Raw genomic sequence first — 26,980 nt, 5'->3', positions numbered from 1 at the left:
ATCTTCAATTATCCGACGTTGGCTTTCACCATCGCAAAGGCTTCTCGATCTTCTGCAATATGGAATCATTGTCCTGGATTTGATATCTGAGCCCATTCACGAATGTTTTTTGACCAAAAAACTTGTTGTCTTCCTACACCTTTACGGCCCTCTATTTTGCCTTTAAGTTCTGCATGTACTTAACTTACCTTATTTTAATCTGACAATTTCCAGTTTTTCTAAGAATAATTTTTCTTCGGGCCCCTTTACCGGACTCCCCTATATTAAGAGTCCATATATGGTAGGGTTACATTTACAGGGTACAAGGTTTCTCCCCATGTGATTTTCTGACGTGCCAGAGTACTGCAAAAATCCCACTTGTGTTCCCTACCATTAATTCTGTCTATCTTTTAGAATAAAACATAAGCATAAAATGCTAATAAACAATGAAAAAATATCGATTTATGAGCTATTTGTTTTAACAGTCAATACCGAACAAATAAATATTGCACATGCTAATCATGAAATAGTCCACTCAACAATCGCCTACATCCGTAAAGGTTTGTTTAAAATTATTACAATGACACAATCTGCAGATGTAAAGTATAAAGAGATTTATTTAATTATACCGGTAATAAAAATAACAGTCACGATCAGAAAAAAGAGAATCATTAAGGAACAATGTAACTAAAATGAATAATATTACAGTTTTAAACAAATACTATACATATAAAAATTAACAAAGATTTCTGATATTCAAATTTAAATTGGGATTATAAGAAAACTTCGTCACTGGGTCACTGAATCCAATGGAAGTGGTCTGGAAGCCCAAATGTGATGCGTTTAATTGCTATTAACAAATTATGGTAAAATTAGGTGTTTTCCAGGAATTATTAGAAGCCCTGTAAACAAATTGATAGTGTTAAGGTCTTCTCTGGTGTATTTGCGGTCGCTGAATCGAATGCGCTGGTCGCGATTACTCAAAATATGTTATTATTTTGTTAATAACAAAATAATAGTTTATTCGCCGAAAACCTCTAAATGCCCTATCTACAGCAAGTTTATAGTCTTTTTCATAGTATTTTTATACGCTAAATCGATTGACGCTAGTCGTGATAGCTTAAACCACGTTCCGACTTTGTTATTAAGAAATTATTGCAAAAATAACGGTTTATAGTACGTTCACCCACGGATTTTGCTCTTAATTTTAAAAAACCACTTGGATTGAGATGAAATTTGGCATACACATAGCTAACATGTCAAACAAAACAAGTGATATTGTGCCGATGTCTGCTTTTACCCTGGGGGTGAGTTTCACCCCTTTTCGTGGGTGGAAAAATAAACATTTAAAATAAGTCCGGAAGTGGATAAACTGATTACTTCTAAGCAACTTTGGTTTTATACAGTTTTTTGACTAAGTCAATACTTTTCGAGTTATTTGGTTTTTTTGTTGAAAAATGAACATATTCTTTTTCTTCTTCTTCTTAAAGTGCCGTCTCCTCAATGGAGGTTGGCTACTACAATTGCAAACTCTTCTCTGTCTTCAGCTGTTCTTATTAGCTGTTCAAAATTTAGCCCTGTCCATTGTCTGAGCCACGATAGTCTTTTCCTTCCTAGTCCTCTCCTTCCCTCGATCTTTCCTTTCACTATAAGCTGAGCATATTGGTACTTATTATTTCTCAGTATGTGGCCCAAGTATGATGTTTTTCTAACTTTCACTGCGTTGAAAAGTTCTCTTGCCTTGCCTATTCTATGCAGCACTTCTTCGTTTGAGGTATGCGATGTCCACGAAATTTTGAGAATTCTCCGGTAGATCCACATTTTAAAGGCCTCTAACTTATTTATGGTTGGTGTTTTAAGCGTTCATGTCTCAACTGCATAGAGAAGAGTCGACCAGACGTAGCATTTGGATAAACGTAGTCGAATTTCGAGATTTATTCGAGAATCACAAAGCAGTTTTTTGATTTTTTCGAAAGATTTTCTGGCCTGTTCTATTCTCGATCTTATTTCTAGATCTGGATTTAAGCTGCTATCGATCCAACATCCCAAGTAGTTAAATCTATTGATTTGTTCTAAAATGTGCCCATTTATTGTGCAAGGTTGAGGTACGTTTTGGTTTTTTCGGATTGACATCACTTTGGTTTTTTTAATAATTATTTTCATACCAAGCTGCTCACAGGTCGAGTTGGTCTTGTCGATGAGTCGTTGTAGACCCAAGTCGGAATCCGCGATCAACACCGTATCATCGGTGTATCTGATATTGTTGATATTTACGCCATTCACCTTGACTCCATCCTTGGAGTCCTCTAGTGCCTCTTTAAATAGAAACTCGGAGTAAAGATTAAACAGCAGAGGCGACCGAACACATCCCTGTCTAACTCCTCTCTCAATTTCTACCTCTGCGGATGTGGAACCCTCGATCCTAACTCTGGCGTTTTGGTTCCAGTAAAAGTTCTTTAGTAAATTGAAGTCTTTTTCATCTAAACCGACTTCTTGCAAACGTTCTAATAGTAGGTCGTGTCTTACTCTATCATATATTCACACATATGAACATATTCACTCGCAAATAACTCGAAAAGTATCTATTGACTTAGTGAAAATACTCTATATAACAAACGTTGCTTAGAATTAATCAGTTTATCAAATTCCGGACTTCTTGTAAAGGTTTTTTCTTTCACCCCCGAAACGGGGTGAAACTCATCCCCAGGGTAAAAGCCCACATCGCATCGGCACAATATCACTTGTTTTGTTTGACATGTTAGCTACGTGTATGCCGAATTTCATGTCATTCCAAGTATTTTTTTTAAATTTAGAGCAAAAACCGTCAGTAAACGTACTATAAACCGTTAGATTTGCAATAATTTATTAATAACAAAGTCAGAACGTGGTTTAATCTATCATGACTAGTGACAATCGATTAAGCGTATAAAAATACTATGAAATAGACTACAAACTTACTGTAGACAACGCAATTCGAGCTTTTCGGTAAATAAACAATTATGTCGTAATTAAAAAAATAAGAACACATTTTGAGTAATCGCGACTAGTCGCATTCGATTCAGCGACCAAAAATACATCAGAGAAGACCTTAATACTATCAATTTATTTACAGAGCTTCTAATAATTCCTGGAAAACACCGAATTTTACCATAATTAGTTAATAACAATTAAACGCAACCACATTTGGGCTTCCAGACCACTTCCATTGGAGTCAGCGACCCAAAAAACCTATAATACCACCATCAAATCGCGGCGAACTAAAAGTGTTCACGGGACCCCCTATGTTACGACTAGACTATATATAAGCTTTTCTTTTAAAGTAATTCGATAAGGCGGTTATGTATGACCCTAGAAGGTGCAAAGACACCGTTGCGCAAGTACATTTACAGCGAACAGGGCTTCCCTCGTTCCCAGTGGATTTCTAAATCCAAATTTTGTGTCACTAATGTCTTGCACACGTTTGTTGTGTATTCTCCGGTGTACAATTTTTAAAAATATTTTGAGCGTATGACTCATTAAACTTATTATCCGCTGGTCTTCGTATTCGCATTCTTTTGCATTTGGTTTTTTTGGCAGTGTTAACAACGCACGTTGGCATCAGCCAATCTCTGGGAATTATTTTTGTGTTATATATTGTATTAAATGAGTCGAACAATATTTCTATTTACTTTACTGTTCTATTAACTGTATTATATCTACCGGTATCTGGTCAGCACCTGTTGCATGGTTGTTCTTTGTTCGCTTTACCGTTTCTAATACCTCATCCTGTGTTATGTGTGGGCCGTTGTTGAACTTTTCCTGCTCTAGTACAAGGGCGCCCATATAAAAATTTTTAGGGGGGGCAAAACATGAAGATGTTGCACATTACATTTTGTATATTTCGGATGACAATATATACAGTATACAGTAGACTCTCTCTATAACCAACACGGATATAACGAGGTTTCGCTTATAACGAGATACATTAGGTGTCCCATGAAATTCCTATTGAACTATAACGGTCTATAACGAGGCATATTTGGTTACAACGAGGAAAATTGAAATCGAAGAATACGTGTCTTTACCTGTTTTTAGCGTTGTAATGGTCATAAATAAATAAATGCCCCAACTGCCTGTACATAGAAATGCCCAACATCTGTCTTATTCTCGAGGCCAGTGCTGTAATAAACTCGGCCACCTGTAATAAACTTCTGGCTGTTTATCGACCGATATTGAATATTATAGGAGATTTACAATTTATGACGGCGAAGTCTCATTGTTTACTGTTCAGGTTGACCATCGACACCTAATAAACTACGTAAGAGGCATCAAAACAAGGCATCATATTATTGTTGTTTGATATAACGAGATCCGCTTATAACGAGATAATTAGTCCACCATTTCAGTTCTCGTCATAGAAGGAGTCTACTGTAGTTTAAACCACCTAAAAACCCTAGTTTGAACCCTGTTGTGAGAAATTATTCATATATTTAAATACTAGACCAAGTTTTTAAATGGAAATGTCATGGGTACCACAAAAGTGGCGCCTCTCTTTAACCCATTCGCTGCTGATCACGCGCCAGCGCGTGATGTGGTTACTTCAGTCAGGTGCCGTTCACGCACCAGCGAGTGAAGAATAGAATAGAAATATCAAATATGCTTTATTGTCATGAAAAATTTAATTTTATAGAGAAAGCTTACAGGAGTCATAAATAAAAACAATAACAAATAAAATTTACTAAAATTATATAAATCGTCAATATAAATAAAATGTAATGAAGTGAAACAAAAAACAGTAATTTTTTTGATAAACATTTTGCTATTGCAGAATTTAAAAAAAAATGAAAATTGCATAATCTACCTTAATAAATTTAAAAAGTTAAGTTAATCTGCTGCATATGACAGTCAAATATAGATTAAAATAATTCTACTTATACATAAAAATACTGTAATTTCTTAGTTATTGGTTAAGAAACTCTGCTATTGAATAACATGATCTTTCAGATAGATAGGCTTTTGTCATTTTGCGGAACTTAGGGAAAGATGTTGTACATTTAAGTTGTAGAGGGAGATGGTTGTATAGTGTTTTTGCAGAAGATTTCTTTACTAACTCACTGGACGGGATAGGTAAATAGATGTCAAAGGTAGAATTTCTGGTGGACTAGTCATGAATAGTTCTTGCTTGAAAGACATGTAGACGTTTACGAATTAAGCAAACAGTTTCTAAAATATATAAAGAAAATATGGAGTACAACAGATATCTTATTGCTCTTTTTTGTAATTTAAAAATAACATCGGATTGGGCAGATGCACCAGAACCCTAAAAAGGAAGACCATATCCAAGATGGGACTCGAACAAGGAAGAATATGTTATTTTGGAAGTGGCTAAATTAATTTCCTTCGAAACAGATCTTATTTCATAGCAATCTGAGGATAGTTTCTTGCTTAACACATCGATATGAAGGTTGCTATCTAAAAAAATACCAAGAAACTTTACAGAATCAGCGGTACTGATCTGGCTATTATGAATAGGTAAGGGTTAAAGAGCTCCTTTATAGGATAATGCTACTGTTTTATCTACTTTAATAGAGAGTAAATTAGGATGGGATTTTATTGTGAGAAGATCAGAAGTTATAGTGGCATGAAGAGTTGCGATATTTGAGTTGCTCCAAGTCATACTGGTATCATCAGCAAAAAGAAAAACTTTTCTATCGATTTTTAGACTACTGTTGTCATTAATAAAGATTAGGAAAAGTAGAGTACCCAATACTGAACCTTGTGGTACCCCACTTACAACGTATTTGGGGCTAGACTCTATAACATTTGCTCTAACCAATTGTTTCCTATTATCCAAGTAAGATTGAAACAAGTTCAAAGAAATACCTCGAATTCCGTAGATATCTATTTTTTATCAAAATGTCGTGATTTACACAATCAAAAGCTTTGGCATAATCACAAAAAACAGTGGCAGTGTACAGATTATTGTTTAATGCTTGGTAAACCTCATATATTACAGAAAACGTGGCATCGGTGGTACATTTATTATTTAAAAAGCCGAACTAATTTTGTCATAAAATGTTGTTATCAACTAGAAAGGACATAAGTCGGGCTTTTAAGAGTATCTCAATAATTTTGGAGAGTACAGGTAGTAATGCAATAGGTTTATAATTGCAGGCATTAGATTTTTCACCGCCCTTATGAAGATAAATAATGATGGCTGTCTTTAGGCACTCTGGAAATTTACCTTTCTTAAAAGAATCAGTAATTAGAGAGATGAGGACTCCCAACACATTTTCTGGGAGATTTGAGAAAGTTTTTATGGATAGTCCATCGGCACTACAGGAAGATTTGCTTTTGAAGTGATACGGTTACTTCAGTTAAATGCCTTTCAACAAAACGGCTCCTAGCCGAGTTCCACCCTCTTAGATCGGCAGCGAATGGGTTAAAACCCGTTTGAAAAGAATACAATGCTTGCAAAGCCCTGCCTTCAACTTTGGCGAGTAGACTAACCATAAGTATGTGTCGAACCAAGTTTTTACTTTAAAATCTTAGAAAGGAGCCCCCTTTATTTTTGCAGATTTAGAATCCTTATGAAAAATAAGTCACATATATTCCAAACATTTTTAGAATCGTTGATAGATGGCGCAAATAAATCGCATTTTCCGATTATAGCGCAATCCGTCAACAATTCTAAAAAAAGTTTCGAATAAATGTTACTTATTTTTTGAGGAGAAAACTCAATCTGCAATAAAAAACGTAATAAAAAATATTAAACACGTGTTTTTTAGTTTTTCATTTGGAAGTATATTTCTCGAGATATTAGACCGTTTCTATAATTTTCCTATGGTATCCCGATATATCGTTTTTTCCGATTAGGTATAGCGCTCTATATCCACAATTCGCAAAATGGCTCGAATAAAATTTGCTTATTTTTACAAGGAAAATCCAAATTTGCAACAAAAATTAGGGGTTCCATTTAAGATTTTAAAGTTATCCCCCGCTCCACACCCAGGGGTTGAAGTGGTGGACTTGTTTAGTGTCATCGCATAGATTTTTGAGAAATATTTAACACAGATTTTTCAGTTTTTCGATCCGATGTTCATTTCACGAATTATTCGACCTTTTCCGCTACTTTTGGGACACTAACATGTATATAACAGTAATTCGTCATGAAAGATCACCTGTTTTTCATTTAAATAAAATTGTTCTGTTCATCACAATGTACACTTTAAAATAATCTACTTACTAAAAAAATACTTTTGCAAACTAAAATTTGACTATGTTCAATCAATTTTAAAAATTATTTTTCAATCCGAATTTATTTCTGCTTATGAAGATGGTTCTATTCGGTGTACACAAAACTTAATATAGAAAACAAATATAATCACTTCACAGATTTTACACTTTACCTTTATAGTGCCAGTTCTTAAAGACAAATGGCTCATTAGTGATTATCGGTCAGAGATCGGATTTCTTGCTGATGTGATTTTCTTTGCAGTATTATAAATGATTCATTTAATTTGTAATTTTGGGTGTCGATTACAGTATATATTATGTTCCCACGTTTCTAATCTCTTTCAATGTTTTCGTTAATAGCATACCGTGACTGTGCGAAATGTGTATTATGCACATTCCATATAGACCGCTGTCGCAGACACACAGATTTTCTGTTAAACTATTAATTACCCAATATGTGAATTTTTTTATTAATAAATATGTTGTTTCCAATTTATTTTTCAAAATTATCCAATAATTTTTTGACAAAAATACGTTTATGTAATATAAATTTAATTTTTGTTCTTTCCCGAAAAGCTAGGGGGGGCACGGCCCCCCTGCCCGTGTGTATGGGCGCCTATGCTCTAGTACTATCTAAGTCCGTTCGTCAGCTCTTGAATATACTCCTGCCATCTTTTAAGCCTTTCACCGACGTCTATAATTATTTTGCCGTTTTTATCAATCAATATGTTTGATTTTTCTTAATATTCGTGCCTGCCATTTCTCTAATTTCTTTATGAAGGTTTAAGTTATTATGTTTCTCTATCAAATGTTCAATCTCTTCGCATCTGTCACTATACCACAGTATATAGAGGTTCCATATGGAACCTCTATATACTGTGACTATACCATATTCCCTTTGCCTCTCTGATCTTTCTCCTTATAATATAATATTATACATGTTTTTGTCTTTGGTTTTATAAGATCTCCTTGCTTCCATGAGATCCATAATTTCCTCAGTTCTCCATTCATTTTTATTATTAATTGGCTTAAGTGTTAGTGTTGCCTCAAATGTGCGTATAAGAGCATCTTTTAACAGGTGCCACTTCATGTTTTGATCTCCTTTCATCTTTCAGGAATAATTTCTATTTTGGTGAGCTCTTTAATTTTTTGTGTGACTTTTTCTTTTGTTGATGTATCTCTCAAACGAGATACTTGTATCCTGTCTACTTTAGTTTCAGCCAGGAGTTTCTTTAGATTAATTCTAAACCTTCTTACGGCTGGGTTGTAACGCGATCTCAATCAGCTCCGGGTATGATTTTACTGATTTTATGGAATTTCGGTATCGTCTACAGATGAGAAGGTATTCAATTTGGTTTTTGATGACGTTATTTTGGTTTTATACTCATAATAATGAGTATTCGTAACAATCTTTGTCTCTCTTACTTGACATGATATTTTTTATTAAACTCTTACTTTATCTTGTTTTGTTTTTTTCAGTAAACCGTTGTTCTTTCTTGTCTTTTTAATACTCTCCTCTTTTAATATTGAATTTTTAGTGTGTGCTTGGAGTGGACGTCTATACCAGGATCTGTACTATTAAGCAGTATTATTTTATAACAGTGTATTCCTATAAACGGATAGTAGATCGATTGCGGCTTAATTGGAAACGTTTCAAGACTTCAAATGTCTATCCTTTAAACCGGGATATTACTATTACCGGTATTATAATGAGCGAGTTCGACTGTACTTAATATTAATTGCTTATTCTGTTTCCTTTTGCAGGTTAACTCCAGTATATGCCTTTGTCATATTTTACTACGCAACACTTTTCAACCACACTGGAGAAGGTCCTTTATGGAAAGTTGTGGCAGGAGCAGATTCCCAGGATTGTAGACAAAACTGGTGGACTAACTTATTATATATTAACAATTATGTTAACGCAGATAATATGGTAAGTAATTTTCTTGAATTCAAGTATACAACGTGGAGCTGTCTTATCATATTTTCTTAGATTATCAAACAATCGAATGCTATGCTGAAACAGCGTTTAAACCGCCAATAGTTTGATATTATGTGGGTTTTCCATGCAACAACATTCGCAATTTCGCAAAATAACGTAGTGCCGACTATGGGGAATATTACGAGTCTTTCCTAGTCTACCATATTAGGCTCAAAATGCTAAATTATAACACTTTTCAAAATGCTAAATTATAACATTTTTTTTTCAATTTGTTGATAAAATCTGATTTGGCGTTTACAACGTTGTTCCACCATAGCGTTCATCCAATGATGCTTCGTATTTTCAGCATGACTGGCGTTTTTAAATTAAAATTTTGGTAGCCTTTAGGTAGAAATCCCTCAAGTTTAAATTTTTTCACAAAGGTGATAATAAATTTTTCTATCGACATATCTTCACAGAAAAAGACATCTTTTGGGGCGATAGAACGCGGTAACCACCGAATCAATTTGTTTTTCGACGTTTTCCGTTGAAAAGTAGTCCAAACTTTGGAGGACAGGAATACATTATTCTGCTGTTAACCACTTCGGTGCAATAAAACAATTGACCAACTGTCGGTCGTTCAGTTTACGAGTAGTAAGAATTTTAGTAGTAGTCTAGTAAAATAAAATTACACTACATGTAAATCAAAATGTAAATTCGTACAGGTTGAAACAAATTTTATATCAAAGTTTAGGTGGGTACAAAAGATATTTTAAAAAAGTATCCAAATCATAGAAGGGGATCATTGTTTAAATAATTAAAAAGGGGTCTTTTTGCAAAAAAAAATACTTTTTTAACTGCTGAAGTCACTCAATTACTAACGAAGCTCAATAGGATTGTTTTCTGCAAAGTTGAAGGGTAATTCTTTCACATAAAACTTACTAAATTAAATTTGACCCCCTATTTATTTAAATAATTATACATAAAACTTTAAAAACCTAATTTCAAATATTTTAGCGTTTTAAATAAGCACCATAAAATATTTTATTTTACGGAATAAGTTGCGCTATATTATCAGTATTAACATAAAAAAAATTGGTCCAAAAATATTTAATACTTTTTGAGATATTGAATTTGTTTATTAAATGTTACTATATTTTCAATTGCAAAAACGCGGGTGTTGCCAAGGAAATATTCACCTATATTAAATCTTACTATTTTTATTTTTATGAATATTTTCGATAAATATATTGATAAATTCACATTTCAATTAAACTTCTCCCTAAAATGGCATTTGAAAATTATTCAAAATTGTTTATAATTTGTTTTTTTAGTAACGTCGCGGGGATTAAGTATTTTAAAATGCCGTTTCGATAATTGGGTTCCTGTGAATTTTTCACTAATTAACAAATTTTTTTGTTTTTTTTTCCTCTTCTTTTTTTTTTCTTGGAGTTATATTACTACGGGCCCTTTTAAGGTTAAGTTTCATTAATAATGTCGAATCTCTAAGTTGTAGATTCTAGACCTTATCTTAATCTCTAAATTACTTATATGAGTTACATATACTTACCGAGTTACAGGGTGTTTTATTTAAAAATTTAAAAAAATTATTTTTACCACGTATTTTAAAACTATTTGACGTATCCTTATCATACTTGGCAGAAAGTGTGGGTACTATACAGTCTACTAAATTGTGATAAATAAAAGTTTCTAGCTACTACCAGAGGCGTACGACATGGGATACTTAATGGTTGAGCCTTCCCAAATTCTACGCCATTGAGGGAATTACTATTTTAGCGAAATTTTTCGAGTCTCCAATACTTTCTGTGTAAATAATATGCTCCTTACTGGTAACGATTAAGTCATTAGTTTTCGAGATATTGGACGTTAAAAATGAAACGGCATAGTTATTTTTATTCATTAATTCATTCATTTTAAATTTCCAATATCTCGCAAACTGATGACTTTATCGATACCAATAAAGTTATTTACAAAAAAGTATTGGAGAATCGAAAAATTCCGCTAAAATAGTAATTCACTCAGTGGTGTAGAATTTGGGAAGGGTCAATCATCCACTATCCCCTGTCGTACGCCTCTGGCACTAGCTAGAAACGTTTATTAATCACAGTTTATTAGGGTGTATAATAGCCACACTTTCTGCCAAGTATGATAAGGATACGTCAAATAGTTTTAAAGTACTTGGTAAAAATAATTTTTAAATTTTTAAATAAAACACCCTGTAACTCAGTAAGTAGCCATATTTTATTTAAGATATTTTAGTTAAATCTTAATATTTTTAGGTCTAGAATCTGCAACTCAGAGATTCGACGTTCTTAATGAAATTTAACCCTAAAAGGGTCCGTAGTAATATAACTCCAAGAAAAAAGAAGAAGAAGAAAAACGACAAAAAAATTTTGCTTATTAGTAAAAATTCCCAGGAACCCAATTATCGAAACGGCATTTCAAAATAATTAATCGCCGCGACGTTATTAAAAAAAAAATTATAAACAAATTTGAATAATTTTCAAATGCCATTGTAGGGGGGAGTTTAACTAAAATTTGAATTTATCAATACATTTATCGAAAACATACATAAAAATAAAAATAATGAGATTTTATGCAGGTGAATATTTCTTTGGGAACAACCGCGTTTTTGCAATTGAAAATATAGTAACATTTAATAAACAAATTCAATATCTCAAAAAATATTAAATATTTTTGGACCAATTTTTTTGCTTAATACTGGTAATATAGTGCAACTTTGTCTGTAAAATAAGACATTTTATAGTGCTTATTCAAAACGCTAAAAATAATTTTTTGAAAAATTTGTTTTTAAAGTTTTATATACAATTATTTAAATAAATAGGGGGTCAAATTTAATTTAGTAAGTCCTATGTGAAAAATTTACCCTCCAACTTTGCAGAAAAAAATCCCGTAGACCTTGATTAATAAGTAAATTACCTCAGCAGTTAAAAAAGTATTTTTTTGCAAAAATGACCCCTTTTTAATTATTTAAACAATGATCCCCTTGTATGATTTGGATACTTTCTCGAAAATATCTTTTGTACCCACCTAAACGTTGATATAAAATTTGTTTCAACCTGTACGAATTTACATTTTGACTTTTTTTATTTTATTAGGCTATAGGTACATTTAATTGAAACGTTAAACAAAAAATTGTGTGATCAAGTTTTTTGGCCATATAGTACGATAGAACTTGGCGGGCAAAAATTCGTGTTATTTTAACACTTATTAATTGAGCAGCAATTAATTCTGCAGTATTATATATAATATCGGTTTACAACGTTCTTCGACGTCTTCCGATTTCCAATCTCCCCATCGTTCTGTCATTCCATAGATCGTCCTCTAGTTCTCTGTCCCTGATTTCTCTATCAACTCCTTCTCTCCAACTTCTAGGTCTTCCTGGTCTGCGCCTTCCTCTTGGTTGCCATTCGAGGATTTGTCTTGGTATTCTATTCTCCGGCATTCTCCTTACGTGTCCGTACCAGCTGAGTTGTTTCGTCCTGATGTCGTCAACAATAGTATGTGTAACCCCCATGATTTCTCGGACTCTCTCGTTTGTTATTCTGTCGCGTCTAGATATTCCCGCTGAACGGCGCCAGAAGTCCATTTCTGTTGCTCTAAGCATTTTCTCTGTTTTGTCTTTTAGGGGCCAAACTTCGCAACCATATGTGATGCTTGTTATTATAGTGTTACATATTCTTCTTTTATTTTCCTTAGAAATATTTTTATCCCACAGTACGCTGTTCAGTAAGGATATGCCTTTTCTTCCCTGTATATTTCGTTCCTTAATAGCTGCATCTAATTTTCCGTCTTGAGTGATCTTTACTCCGAGGTACTTGTAGTCTTCACATAATTTTATTTCTTGATTTTCCTCTACGCGGAGGCTATGTTGGTCTCCTCCGATACTCATGTATTCAGTTTTTTCCATATTCACTTCTAGGCCCCACTCTGTAAACTCTTCTAATAATTTTCGCATCATGTAACTAAGAGCCTCAGAGTCCTGTGCGATGATCACCTGGTCATCCGCAAAGCACAGTGTGTACAAAGTTGAGTCCGTTAGTGGTATGCCCATATTCGTACATTTTTTTTCCATTTGTTGAGTGCTGCTTCGAGGTATATTTTGAATAGTGTTGGTGAGATACAGCATCCTTGCCTTAGTCCTTTAGTTACTGTGAATCCAGATGTTATGAGATTTCCCGTTTTAATTCTTGTTGCTTGTTGGTAGTACAACGTTTTTACGGCTTCAACCAATTCTATATTTACATTTGTTTTCTCCAGTGCCTCCCATAATTTAACCAGCGGGACACTATCATACGCTTTTCTAAGATCTACAAACTTCAGATGGACTTCTTGGCTACGAGCAACTTTCTTTTCAATTATCTGAGTAATGGAGCAAAGATGATCTGTTGTAGATCGACCTGCGCGAAAACCAGCCTGTTCTTCGGCTTTCATATTTTGGTATACTTCTTCTATTCGATTTTTAATAAGTTTTCCATATATTCTGCTGATACTACTAGTGACTGCAATTCCTCTATAGTTTTCAGGTTTTGATTTATCTCCCTTTTTGTGGATAATGCTCAGATGTGACTCTTTCCATTCTTCAAGTATTTCATGGTTATTCAAGCATTGCTGGAAAAGTTGTCCTAGCCGCTTAATTAGAACTTTAGGTCCATATTTGATGAGTTCCGGAGCTATATTTCCTGGGCCAGGTGATTGGTCATTCTTCAACTGTTTGCATATGGTTTCGACTTTGGGACGTGGGGTCTGATAGACCCCAAATATAAAATAAAAAAATGTCAATTGTTATTATTACAACAAATATTGCATAATTTTTACATTATGCAAGTGTTTTCAAGGTTTCTTTAACCAATGAAGTTCTTCCTCATCCTGGACTCCGTTCGCTTGCTATTTTCCCTTGCATAATATTTTGTAGCAACCTATATTTGGGACCTCTCATTATATGTCCGAATTTCTCTCCTTGATGCTTTTTATAATCTCACCAGTCTCTCTGAGAAGTTCTAGTGTTGTGGAGTTTCTAATCTTCACCACATAAGAAACTTTTAAAAGTGTTCTATAGAACCACATTTCGAAAGCCTCAAGGCGATTTAGATCGATTTTATTCACAGTCCAAGACTTGACACCATAAAGTAAGACCGAGAACACGTAGCAGCGAAGTAGGTGGATTCTCGATGCCAATTTTAGGTCTCTGTTACATACTACCTTGGGATCCTTCTAAAAGCGGATCTGGCCTGCTCTATCTTAGATTCACCGTGACTCTCTGCGTTACAATTTAACTGATATTCAAGGTAAAAAATTTGATCAATTTGCTTAAGTTTAATATTATTTACGTAAATAGATGGTTTTATATGCTATTGTTTATATAAATGTTTAATAATACAGTAAGGTCTCGTTTTATGCGGTGGATACGTTCTACAGAAAAGCGCATATAAAAAAATCGCATAAAAAAAGACTTTACTTGCATTGAAAAAGTAGGGATACGTTCCGTAATTTTCTAAAATCACATAAAATAGTGGACGTTTGTCCACCAAAATTATATGTCTTTGATGTTTTTTTCTCCAGTGGGCCAAATAAAATCCTAAAGAAGAAAATTAGTTTACTTAAAAGAGACTAACGTTATTGAGATTCCAAAAACCTCTTCTAATGGAATACAAAACTTTACGACACTTAATTAAATGTTTCAATCAAGAAATCAAAATGTGCTGTTTATTATACTGCTACTTGAAGTCAGCAACCTTTAAACTCTTAAATACATAAACATTTAAATTTGATTTCAAAACAATTACAAGTTATTAGTCCTGTCGCCAGGGGGGGTACAACGGCCTCGTTAATTCAGATGGACTTACTCAAGTTTTTTTTATGTATTTTGACCCGTAGAACACGAATTTTTTGGGTAACAGTTGATCCGGATGTCGATAAGATTGTTATAGACCAAGAACTTGAGGAATCAAATAACAGCGATTTTTGGCAAAACAAAACAATATTTTGTATTTTTTGGGCCATTTTAAGTAAAAAATATTTCTACAAGTTTTTTCGTAGGATGCACAGTTTTCGAGATAAACGCGGTTGAACTTTAAAAAAATCGAAAAATTGCAATTTCTGAACCCGAATAACTTTTGATTAAAAAATAAAATAGCAAGTCTGCTTACCGCATTTGAAAGTTTAAGTCAAATTATATCGGTTTTGATTATTTGCATTGGTAAAAATTTATTTTTTTATTGTTTAACAAAGCTATAAACACGTAGGGTTTCCCGTGCTTTTACATGCGTTTTACCGCATGTAACGTAGAAATAGTCTTGATTGCACTAGTACCTATTCTACCTACTCGTTCGATTTTAAATGAGAAATCATAGAAACATCACTCACGCACTAGTTGTTTGTAGCTTTGTTTAACAATAACACAATAAATTTTTAGCAATGCAAATAATCAAAACCGACATAATTTGACTTGAACTTTCAAAGGCGCTAAGCAGAATTGCTATTTTATTTTTTAATCAAAAGTTATTCGGGTTTAAAAATTGCAGTTTTTCGATTTTTTGAAAGTTCAACCGCGTTTATCTCGAAAACTGTGCATCCTACTAAAAAACTTGTAGAAATATTTTTTGCTTAAAATGACCCAAAAAATACAAAATATTGTTTTGTTTTGCCAAAAATCGCTGTTATTTGATTCCTCAAGTTCTTGGTCTATAACAATCTTATCGACATCCGGATCAACTGTTACCCAAAAAATTCGTGTTCTACGGGTCAAAATACATAAAAAAAACTTGGGTAAGTCCATCTGAATTAACGAGGCCGTTGTACCCCCCCTGGCGACAGGACTATATACCTTTCAATGCGAAACTCAGATTGTTGTAATAGCTACATGCTACATCATATCACAAGGGGAATACCCGAATTAGGGGAGTGCAATTAAAACGAAAACATGCATTGTTTCGGAATAATTCAAACAAGCTTATATTTTTCTAAGACTGTTTTTTTTTTGTTAGTTTATATACATGTTAAAGTAAACAGTTCTACTCGCAGATTTGGCCGCTAATTGTTTATTAATTGTTTAAACAATAACAATTGTTTTGTATAAATAATTTTAAGAATATCGTTGAATTCACCATTTTACTTTGATCAAATATGTTTCTATTTTGTTTTTGGTTATGCTGAATCCGAATATGGCATTAAAATTTGAAAATTCTTATACAGAAGCAGAAAAACACAGTATGTTTGCGTAGCTACGAACCACATGGAAAACTTTTTTATTATCAATTTTACGGAAAAAAGTCATTCTTCATAAAATACTCTGGATAGTCAAAAATCTAAAACAACCATCAGATATCAACTCAATCATCAGATTTTATCAATTTTATACGAGTTATGTCAAAAATATGAATTTTTTTAAAGAGTAAAGTGCATTATTTATATTCCAAAATATCAAAAAATGCTATTATGAAAAGGTGTTTGAAATTAAAAACTATATTTTAATATGCAATTACATCATTTTAATAGAAAAAAAATTCATTTTTTTCTCAAATTACGAATACCCATCATCATTTTATTTCAATTATTGTAACTATTTTATTATCAATTTTACGAAAAAAAGTTATTCCTTATAAAATGCTCTACCTGATGTGAAATCTAAGATACAGTCATCAGATATTAAACTTTTTCAGTTTTATACGAGGTCTGTAAAAAATATGAATTGTTCTTAAGAGCTAAGCGCCTTTATTATTCACAATATTTTAATTAGAAGGATGTAATTGAATACTGAAACATATTTTTTAATTCCAAACATCTTTTCTTAATAACAATTGTCGATATTGTGAATTATAGAGATACTTTACTCTTGAGTGAAATTCATATTTTTTGACATACCACGTAAAAAATTAATAAAATTTTATATTTGATTGCATGTTGGATCATATATCATATATGATGCAGAGTGTTTTATAAAGAATAACTTTTTTTCGTAAGACTGATAATAAAAAAGTTATCAATAGTGTACAAGAATTCATCTGTACTTATTAGATATCTTTTAAAACACCCTTTAATTATCTACGTTAATTTCTTTCAATTATTTAAATGTTATCATAAACAAATATCTTTCGTTACAGAAATATTATTGACCTAGATTGTGAGGAGTAGTTATACATACAGTCACGGTCGGTGTTTACTATAAACACCTTTCAGGGTCGCCGCTGACTCGGCACTTTCAAATATACTTATACAATCAAAACATAGTAAGGGATTCCACATTCCACATTCGTCATTATACTTTCTTAGACGTAAGATTATTCATATTCAAATAGTATCATCTCCACTCCGCGAGACGACGTCGCGTAGCTTGCTACCAGCTTATACTCATGCAAGTATAATAAAACAACTTAAGCAGTGATACGACTATTAATCATTCCACCCCTCGGATAAGGGTTAACCACCCTTACCGGGAGAAGATGATCCTAGTAACCCTGGACTATTATAATAGGTTCCAAGTTACGCAGACATACTGTGTAAGAGCTAAAAAAAAATTTTTTTTCAACATTTATTATTGTTGAAGCTTATTATTAAATGTATTTTAGGTAAATTTTATAAAAAAAGTTTTGATCACTTTGTATAAACATTTTTTAGCTAGTAATTTTCGGTTTTTGTATTACATTTTTGTTATCTTTCTTAATTTTCTTAAAAAAGGAATAGTGTATTTCATTTCTAAAGTAAAACAATTAAGAATAATTAAGTGCATTTTAAAGACTACATCCTAAGCTTTAAAAAACACCTATAAAACTCTAATAGACCTGTTCAAACTTGAGTAATGCCGTCTGAATGTGGTGTTAATTCTATAAAACTAGAAAGTTTTCAAAAATTACATTCTTTGAGACGTCGTATCATTTGAATTAAATTTTTGATATTTTTTTTTTAATGAAACATCGTTTAGTAAGATGTTTTAAAGGTAAGTTTTGCAAAATTGAGAGTTATGTAAGAAAAATTGTATTAGTTACACATTTTTAAATCATTTTTAAACAAAATTCATGTAAGTCTCACTTTCAGCCCACACCGTAAATTATATTTATTTTTATTATAACCATAAGATAGCTTAATTATTCTTCTTTCATGTCCAATTTATAAAATTTCATTTAATCGATCAGTGAAAGAATTACGTTAAAATAACTCAACCGTGCACTTAGCCGTACACTAGTTTACAGTGCGCCAATGTTTGCGAGAAGGGTGACTTTAGCGTTATAAATAAAAAATTATAGAAGCTACAGATTTAATTTTAGAAAAATCTTTAATATTTAATCTTTAATCTTTAATCTTTAATCTTTGTAATATTTTCTGAATTTTTCAATGGTCAGGTCAGTTTTTTTTTTCTAAAATTTATATTTTCGGAGTTATTTAAAAATATCTAATTTCGCAGTTGGGGGGTATATAGCATTACGCTGTAATTACTATTTTCTGCTAATTTTAATTTTTATTTTTAATAACTTTTCGCAAACCGAAATACCTAATATGTGTCATATAAATTCACATGTAAATACAGAGCAGATGTTAAACGAAACGTTAAAGTTTAATAAAAAATGAAGCACCCACTTCTAGAGTAGAACTTTTTGATATGTTGTTTATTAAACATTTCTTAATGAAATTATAAAAAGTTCTACCTTGTTTGATTCTTTCCGAAGTGAAAATCTATATGCACTCCCCTAAATTGCAAACCCTCAGATTACTAACGTCTGGATGGGAATAGTTAATATTAATTCCTATAATTTGTTAATAATAAATAAATTTTTGATAAAATCCAAACCGCACAACTTCAAAATCGCATTAAAATAATCCGCATAAAAAGAGACGTTACTTATACAACCAAATTATAAGAAATATGAAAATGGACGACCTAGAGAAATGACGCCATGAGGAAAAAGGTTAGTAAATCTTTCCTAAAGTAATTTGGTTTAGTAAATAATTATTTATTGTAAGTAATTCCATTTTGCTCCACTAAGTATATAATTTTGGCAACACTGTAGAAATAAATATTGGAATAATGCATCGTTGCAAAATCGATTAGGAGACCATTCAATTTAAATTAAAATTGACGGGTTTTTCAGAATCTATTCCATACTTTTGCATCATACTGTATAGTAAGACGGTAACAAGGGAACTGTTGGTGCAAAACTTATATAAAACATATAGTATTATAAGTACATTCGTTCGTGCAACATTGAAAAAGTTAAACGACGCATAAAAAGGATAAATAATTAAAATGCTTCCTTCAAACAGCATGATTACACAATGGCAGATACATAATGCAATTAACACAAATATGGAAAAATAATTTTACTAATTCAAATGTTAAAACGCGTAAATATTTAAGAAGTTAGTAGGTCAGAACAATGCATTAAGGAAGTAGATAGTAATGCGCTTGACAAGAAATATTTTAATAATTGTGAGCTAATAAGTTAATAACCAATGGTAGACTTGTTGTTAACGTTTTTGGGTCAAGAAAAGTAATTGTAAAAATAATAATCATAATTAAAAAAAAATCATCACGCATAGGTCTATTTTATTGTCAAATAAAAAATTAATTTGATTGTAAAATTTATTGTTAAAATATACATGTAGATAAAAATTTAAGTTACCTATCATTTTATAAATTTTTCTACTAATAATAACAAGAGAAAATTAGTCATCTTCTTCTTCTTCTTCTTTTTCTTCTTCTTCTTCTTCTTCTTCTTCTTCTTCTTCTTCTTCTTCTTCTTCTTTTTGTATAGACATGACTCTGTCTGTTTTTTCAATGTGCCTCTAGTAAGTTGTCGTTCCATCGTTTTCGTGGTCTTCACACTGATCGTCTTCCTATTGGGGAACCGTTCTCGCTGTCCTAACTATCCTATTTGTTTTCGTTCGGCTTATGTGGTCATTCCATTATATTCTTCTGTTTCTTACCCAGTTAATTAGTTCACCCTGATATTAAACAATATTCGGTAGATTTTATAAAAATTCTTGAACAGGTCAATTTTTATTACAAAGCACTCATATTTTAACGATAGGTATGGATGGCTGTCATTTTTTTACCCCCTCCCATCTTCCAGTACCACAAACCCTTAATTTTAAATCGGGAATACACCATGTGTGGCACATAATTAGACAGGTATTAGTTTTATCTAACTCTGTGACACATTTTAAAATTAAATGTTTATATTACTGGAAAGGTATGCTAGAGTGGGTAAAGATCATAATATTAGACGGATGGGGCTGTATGGGAAAATATAGAGACAAAACCATAAACAAAAATAGAATAAGGAATTCTGCAGAAGGCATGATCTAAAGATTGGAAACATCTATTGGATCCAATGAATAGAAGATAAGTACAGGTTTGTAGCAAAAATGCTAAAAGTTTAATAGTCTTTACTGTATATGTAGTACATACAAAAAAATTAACAAGAGTAATATGTATATAAAATTAAAACAAGAAGAGAAGTAGGAGTAGGTTCATGGCATGGGCTACTCGTAGCAGAATGTATAGTAAGACAAGCAAGAAAAGAAGATAAAACGGAGTACAGAAAAATAGCAGTAGACAAACTAAAGAGAAAAGAAGTACAAGAAAAATACCAACACAAAACAAACGAAGAATTCCAAAAATTAGAAACTGAAGAAATCCGAAGATATCTCGAAGACGAAAAATATTTAAAAGAAGAATAAGCGTTAAGGTGGAAAATGTACACGGTATAATAAAATTTAAGAACCATTTTAAAAGGACAGAATAGTGTCCTTTATACATGTAGCAAAAAAAAACTCAAAATGGTAAAAATAGAAAGCTGGCAAAAATTGGGGGGGGGGAGGTAGTTTAAACGAAGGATATAAAATAAACAACAGACAATTCTGAACTCACATAAAAACGTTGAACAGCAACAAAAGAAAAAAAGAAATAATTGTAGTAAAAGAACTATTCAGTCAACTAAAACCGGAGAAAATAGAAATATTAGAAACTTGAAAAGAACATTACACAGAAATATTTGCGGTAAACTGACAGAAGAATACTTAGAGAAAGACCAATGACGAAGTAGTGGAAAACAAGAGAGGAAATAGACAAAGCCTTAAATAGCATCAAAAGAGGGAGTCATATAGGGAGAACGAAAATGCGATAGAAATGATAAAGTATTTAGGAAGAAATAAAGAGAAATCGCTGTGGATAATTTGGAAGAATCAAAAGAAGCACTATCCCTAACCCAAATTAGCGATAACTATGTATATACATCGATAATAAAGAAAAAAAACTAAGGGAGTGCGTTGAACTAAAACTGGAAGAAGTCCAGGCAATATTTAAGCCAAATAGGCAGACAAATGACAACATATATGTATATATTAATAAATCTAATAGAAACAAAAAAGAAGAAGGGGAGGACTAAAAAATATGGAAATAACTGGAAACTAGAAGTTCCCAAATCATAGAAATTCCTAAATCATAGAAAGTACGCACGGAATATTAATAGGAAGTGCAAGTGAGCAGCCAAAGATCCAATGAATTCAAAATAAATAAAGGAATAAACAGGGAGATAGTTTAAGCCCATTGTTGTTCGTAATAAAAATGGAAAGAGTTATAGAAAACCTCAAAGCTAAAGAAGAAAGCCTAAATACAGTAACTGGATACAAGAACTTGCCACCAGTAAAATTACGGAGTCTACTCTACGCAGATGATTTGTATATTGTAATGATAGCGAACAATAAAATAAAATGCAAAAGCTAGTGAATTTGTAGACTGAAGAAATACTAAAAATGAAAATGGAGGTGAATATAAATAAAACAAAAACTTTGAGGAAATATAATGGAACAATATTTAAAAAAAATAACAACGTACGAATATCTGGCCAGCATTGTGCCTGATGATGACAAAATAGATGTAAAAATATCAGATAGAGGAAATAAATCTACACGATTATACTATACAATTAATAAAACAATACTAGGACACAAAAATATAAAAATGGAAGTCAAAAGAAAAATTCACAGTAAAATACAATACAATACAGTCAATAATAACATAAATATGCAAGCGAAAACTGGACAATTCAGAAAAAGAATGAATCAAAAATCAACGCAATCAAAATGAAATATTTGAGAAAAATGTGCGGAAAAGCAAAGTGGGACAAGATAATAAATGAATATATCAGCCAAAAGCAGAAACATATTATTGAGTAGGTACATTAAACACAAGCAAATATTCTGGTTCGGACATATTAATAGAATTAAATCAAAAAGAAATATAAGAATAATATTAGAATTGGGAAGTAGAACGGAAAGAAGAAAGGGAAAAGAAGGAAATGGATAGATCAGGTCGAAGAAATAGTAAGAGATAAAGGAAAAAGTATTGAAGAATTAAAGACAAGACTGAGAGGACAAAAGAAGAAGATGAGAAGAAGAGAGAGATGTTGTACTGAAAGAGGGGAACTTGACAAATGAAATATCTATATCGTTAAAAGATAAAATCTGTATCGTTCCCTTTGGAATAAAAATCGACATTTTCAGCATTTTCTCAAAATCAGTGAATATTACCATTTGAGCGGTCAACCCCAGAGCCTATTTTACTACTAGGCCCGTGAGGCACCTGCCTCGGGCCCGCATTTTAATGGGGCCCGGAAAGTTCACCAAAAATTTTTTTTATTGCCTACAGTCACTAAAGTCATTCATTATTGTACTCATTTTCTGCCATTTGCGGCAGTAAAGTAACACTTTATTTTACCGAAAGAAGAATTTTACTTTACCTGCCGCGGTTAATCAAATTAACTGAGATTGAATATAAGTGGTCAATGGCAGTAATCGATTATTTATTTGAGTGAACTTAAAATTTATTTACTTTAATTATTAAAAATATTGTACAAAATTTACGTTATTTTTAATTAAATTTATGTCAAAAAGTGAAATTCTGTACTACATTTATAAAACATAAATCAAAACTGTACAGATTTAGTGTTGTTCTGAAGCTATTTCCTTGTGGCATTTTTATAATGAACTATTTTAAATGCGAAATAAGCCACAATTTTACCAAAAAAATTAATTTATTAACGTTTCGACGCCCAAGTCGGGTGTCGTTGTCAAAATACAAAATAATACTAAATAAACAAAAATGTTGTTGCTTAGTAAAAAATTCTTCTAATAATTTATTTAATCTGACTCATTTATATCGGCAATTCAGGCATGTATTATACATTTTAAAGTAGAAGACTTTAAAATGATATTGCCAATATTAATGAGTTGCGTTCCTGGGACGACTTTACTAAAAGATAGTTCATTCGATTACATGAAATCAACCCCAACTCAAGAATATCCTCCACAAAAAATCATAGCATGTGATCTGTCTTTAAAAAGACAACAAATGCAACGATGGCAGTAAAATTCTCGCGCTAGAGATTCCATAGTAAATCACGAGGGAAAACCAGGAAAAAACCTCGTGATACTATCCCGACAACGTAAGTATTTGGGCTTACATTTAGTTTACTCTCAAAACTAATACCAAATTCTGAATTTAATGTATGTATGTTATTTTAAATTGTAAATAATATTAATAATGCATAGATATTATATAAATAAAACTAAAATATAAAATATGTACTAACTCGATATGTTAATGACTTACTAATCGTGGTATTTTCTTTCTATTTACTTCCTCTTTTATTATGGGTAACCACATAGTTGTGGTTATTATTATTTAATTGGGTATTATTACCACATTAAAATTGTACCTTATTTCCCATTTAAAATAGTTCATTACAAATTTAGTAATTAGGTATTCATATTAATACCCATTTTTTATAACAACTATCGATTAAACATCGAAATCGGCCATCATTCAAGAGCCTTTTGTCATTACTGTCATACGAAATTTTTTTTTCGTCTAAAATTAAAAGAATTCTTAAATCTTTTAAGTTTTGTATTATCTAATGCGAATATAGTATGAAATTGTGTTTTTGTTAATTCGATTATATATAGGACGGCGATTAGGTACTGATAATTTGTTAGCAAATATATTTATTTAGATCTTCTACTAATCATCACGGGAAAAGCAACTGCGCTGCTGGAGGCTACATTTCATAAACAATGACGTAAGCATTAACGGTATTTTTAATTTTTGGTATTTTATTTTAAGTATTAAAATTAGTTTATTATTTAAATGCAAATACGATAAAACTGTTTAAAATATATTTATTTCGTTGAAATCATAATAATAGAAGTATAAAGTTTTACGTGTGTATAAAGTACACACACTCTTTTTTCATTAGAAAGATATAATTAAGTAAGTGTTAATGTTTTTTATGATCGGTGATAAAATTTTGTATGCACCACGTCAGTCAAGACTCTTTATCGAACTCATCTGTTACTCGCCTCGCTCGCTTCGCTCCCTTTGCTCGTAATATCAGACTCGTTCGGTAAAGAGTCACTTTACTGACTTGGTACATAAATAACTATTATTAAAATAACAAAATAATTTTTTTAAATTCTTTCATTTTACAAACAAGAAATAATAAGTTATAACTCTACGGTTGATTTTCAAGCGACTTCACCTGTCACAAGTACATCTCCGTCATCTCCTATAGAAAACGACAATGTCAATAACTCTTTTCCTAGCGATGTAGGGGATTGACCAAAACATTTAAATCTGCAATTTCAACAATATTTTATAAATAATCGACCGAATCAGTAAATTGATAAAATTAGTGAATGTGTTACACAACTGGATAATAATAAAACCAGATATTTGCAAAGTGCGATCTTTTATAAAATAAAAGCTAATGGAGAAAAAAGTCTTCGCGAGTGGTTAGTGTACACTGTGTACAGTCCTCAATGTAGCCGTGTTTATTGTTACGTTTGTAAACTGATGTTCACGAAAATTATTGTTTTTCTAACTTATGATGGATATAATGATTGGAAAAATATCAATAGGACAGTTATTCAACATAAGCGATCTCCTGAACACTTCAGGAGATCATTTCGATTTCATCAATTGGTACGTTAGTCAAGAGAAGTAGTACAGCAGGACAAATTGTAACATTAATGGAAAAAAGGGATGTAAAAGCAAAGTAACCTTGGAGAAACGTTCTTCAACGAATAATGGCAGCCATTAAATTTTTGTCCAAGAACGGTCTATCTTTTTATGCTTTAACTACCAAATTATTTACAAAAAGGAAATGACATATAAACATTGTGTCGCATTTAAGACGAAGACAGGCCTATATTTTGGCTATCAAAATAAATATCTACAGATTTGAAGTTTTGCAAAGTCATACAGGTTGAAAGTTCACATTTTTCTACTCTGCTACTGCTACTCCACAAACAGGGTAAATTTTTTATATTTTGCTTCGCGTTAGAGATATCGCAAAAAGTTATTTGAAAAAGATGTTTAGATGTTCCAAATATTATTCTAACCCCACATATCAAATTTCATGACACAATTTGCACTTTTAGTTTTTTCATTCTTTGTAGTCAGGATTCCAAATGTTAAATTTGGCTGGCCCGAGATGCATCTCGGGAGAAGACCAATTTTGTGGTCCTGGCTAAAAATACTGAAAAAAACTAAAAGTTCGAACTTTGTCATTTAATTTGGTATGTGGTGTTAGAATAAGATTTGAAAGTAGTTTTTTAAATAACTTTTTTAGATATATCTAACGCGAAGCAAAATATAGATAATTTACCCTGTTTTTGGATTCGCAGTAGGCCGCGATTAAAATTTTAATTTCGGTTGAGTATCTTAAGAAATGTGAACCTTCAACCTGTATAATAACTGCAAAACTTCAAATCTGTAATTTATTTTTATAGCCCAAATATAGAGCTGTCTCCCTCTTAAATGCGACACACTCTATTTTAAACAATGTTTAATTGTTTAAATATAAATTTTGTATATTGTTAATAATAATTTAAATTTCAGGTGCAACTATGTATATTTCTATTAAATAAGTAATTCATTTAAAAAGTTATTTTCATTATTATTAAATCATATTTAGGGGCCCGAAAATTGTGTAGTGCCTCGGGTCTGATTTGAAGTAAAATAGGCTGTGGTCAACCCTGTATAGGACAAGAACAATAAGATCTAAAACAGATAACAGATAAGTTGTTGATTTTTAAGGAATACTAGGTTGTTCAATAAATTTTGCAACTCGATAAGAGAGGACGATGCTACTAGCCTATTTTTGAAGATATTCTTCTTTAGCGGCGAATCGATTGAGGGTAAAATTTGATTGATCCGCGCGCATGCGCACACCGACAGTATGGTATTAGTTGTTATACGGGCTCTGATTGGGTGTTGAAATTTTGAAATGATCTGTCAATAATTGTTCAATATGGAGGTTATCGGTAAACAAAAATATTGTATAATATTAGTTTTTATTGATGTGTGGACAGAAATAAAATCAAATTTATAATTATAGTGACTTTTTAAATAGTTTTGAAAAACCGCAGGTACGTAATTCTAAATGTTTCAGTTGGAAATACCTAATAGTTTCAATACCTATCTATTTGGAAAATGTAAAAAAAAAATAATGTAGTTACCTATTAGTAGACAATGCTTTAATTTACATAATCTGATTACGAACAAACTTTCTACAAATTTCATCTCATATATCGTTTTCTTACTCTATATTTTGTTGTATTTTATTTCGACAAAAATCCAAACTAATAATTATATTAAATTCATATAAATTTATGGTGTAAACGTTTAGTTTGTGTATATTCCCACATGACGTATACGAGAGTTTGGTGCAGTTTGAAATGGTCAACTTTCGTACGGCGCGGTAGACGTGAAGTGTGTTCAAGCCCCAAGGTAGTTATTTTTTTTTTATTTTTTTTTTATAGATTTTA

At 31.8% G+C, this 26,980-nt stretch overlaps 1 protein-coding gene across 2 annotated transcripts in view; it reads left to right on the top strand.

The window, feature by feature from the left end:
* Positions 1 to 26,980, top strand: part of LOC114331559 (nose resistant to fluoxetine protein 6-like) — a 231,977-nt gene that overhangs the window by 130,963 nt on the left and 74,034 nt on the right. For both annotated transcript variants that reach the window (XM_050643060.1, XM_050643059.1), the window contains exon 7: positions 8,959 to 9,127. In XM_050643060.1, the coding sequence (XP_050499017.1) occupies positions 8,959 to 9,127 (169 nt within the window). The remainder of the gene's footprint in view (positions 1 to 8,958; positions 9,128 to 26,980) is intronic.

Source organism: Diabrotica virgifera, chromosome 2 (assembly GCF_917563875.1).
Source record: "Diabrotica virgifera virgifera chromosome 2, PGI_DIABVI_V3a".
NCBI lineage: Eukaryota > Metazoa > Arthropoda > Insecta > Coleoptera > Chrysomelidae > Diabrotica > Diabrotica virgifera.
The sequence above is the reverse complement of the archived record's forward strand: the minus strand, read 5'-3'. Positions and strand labels throughout refer to the sequence as shown.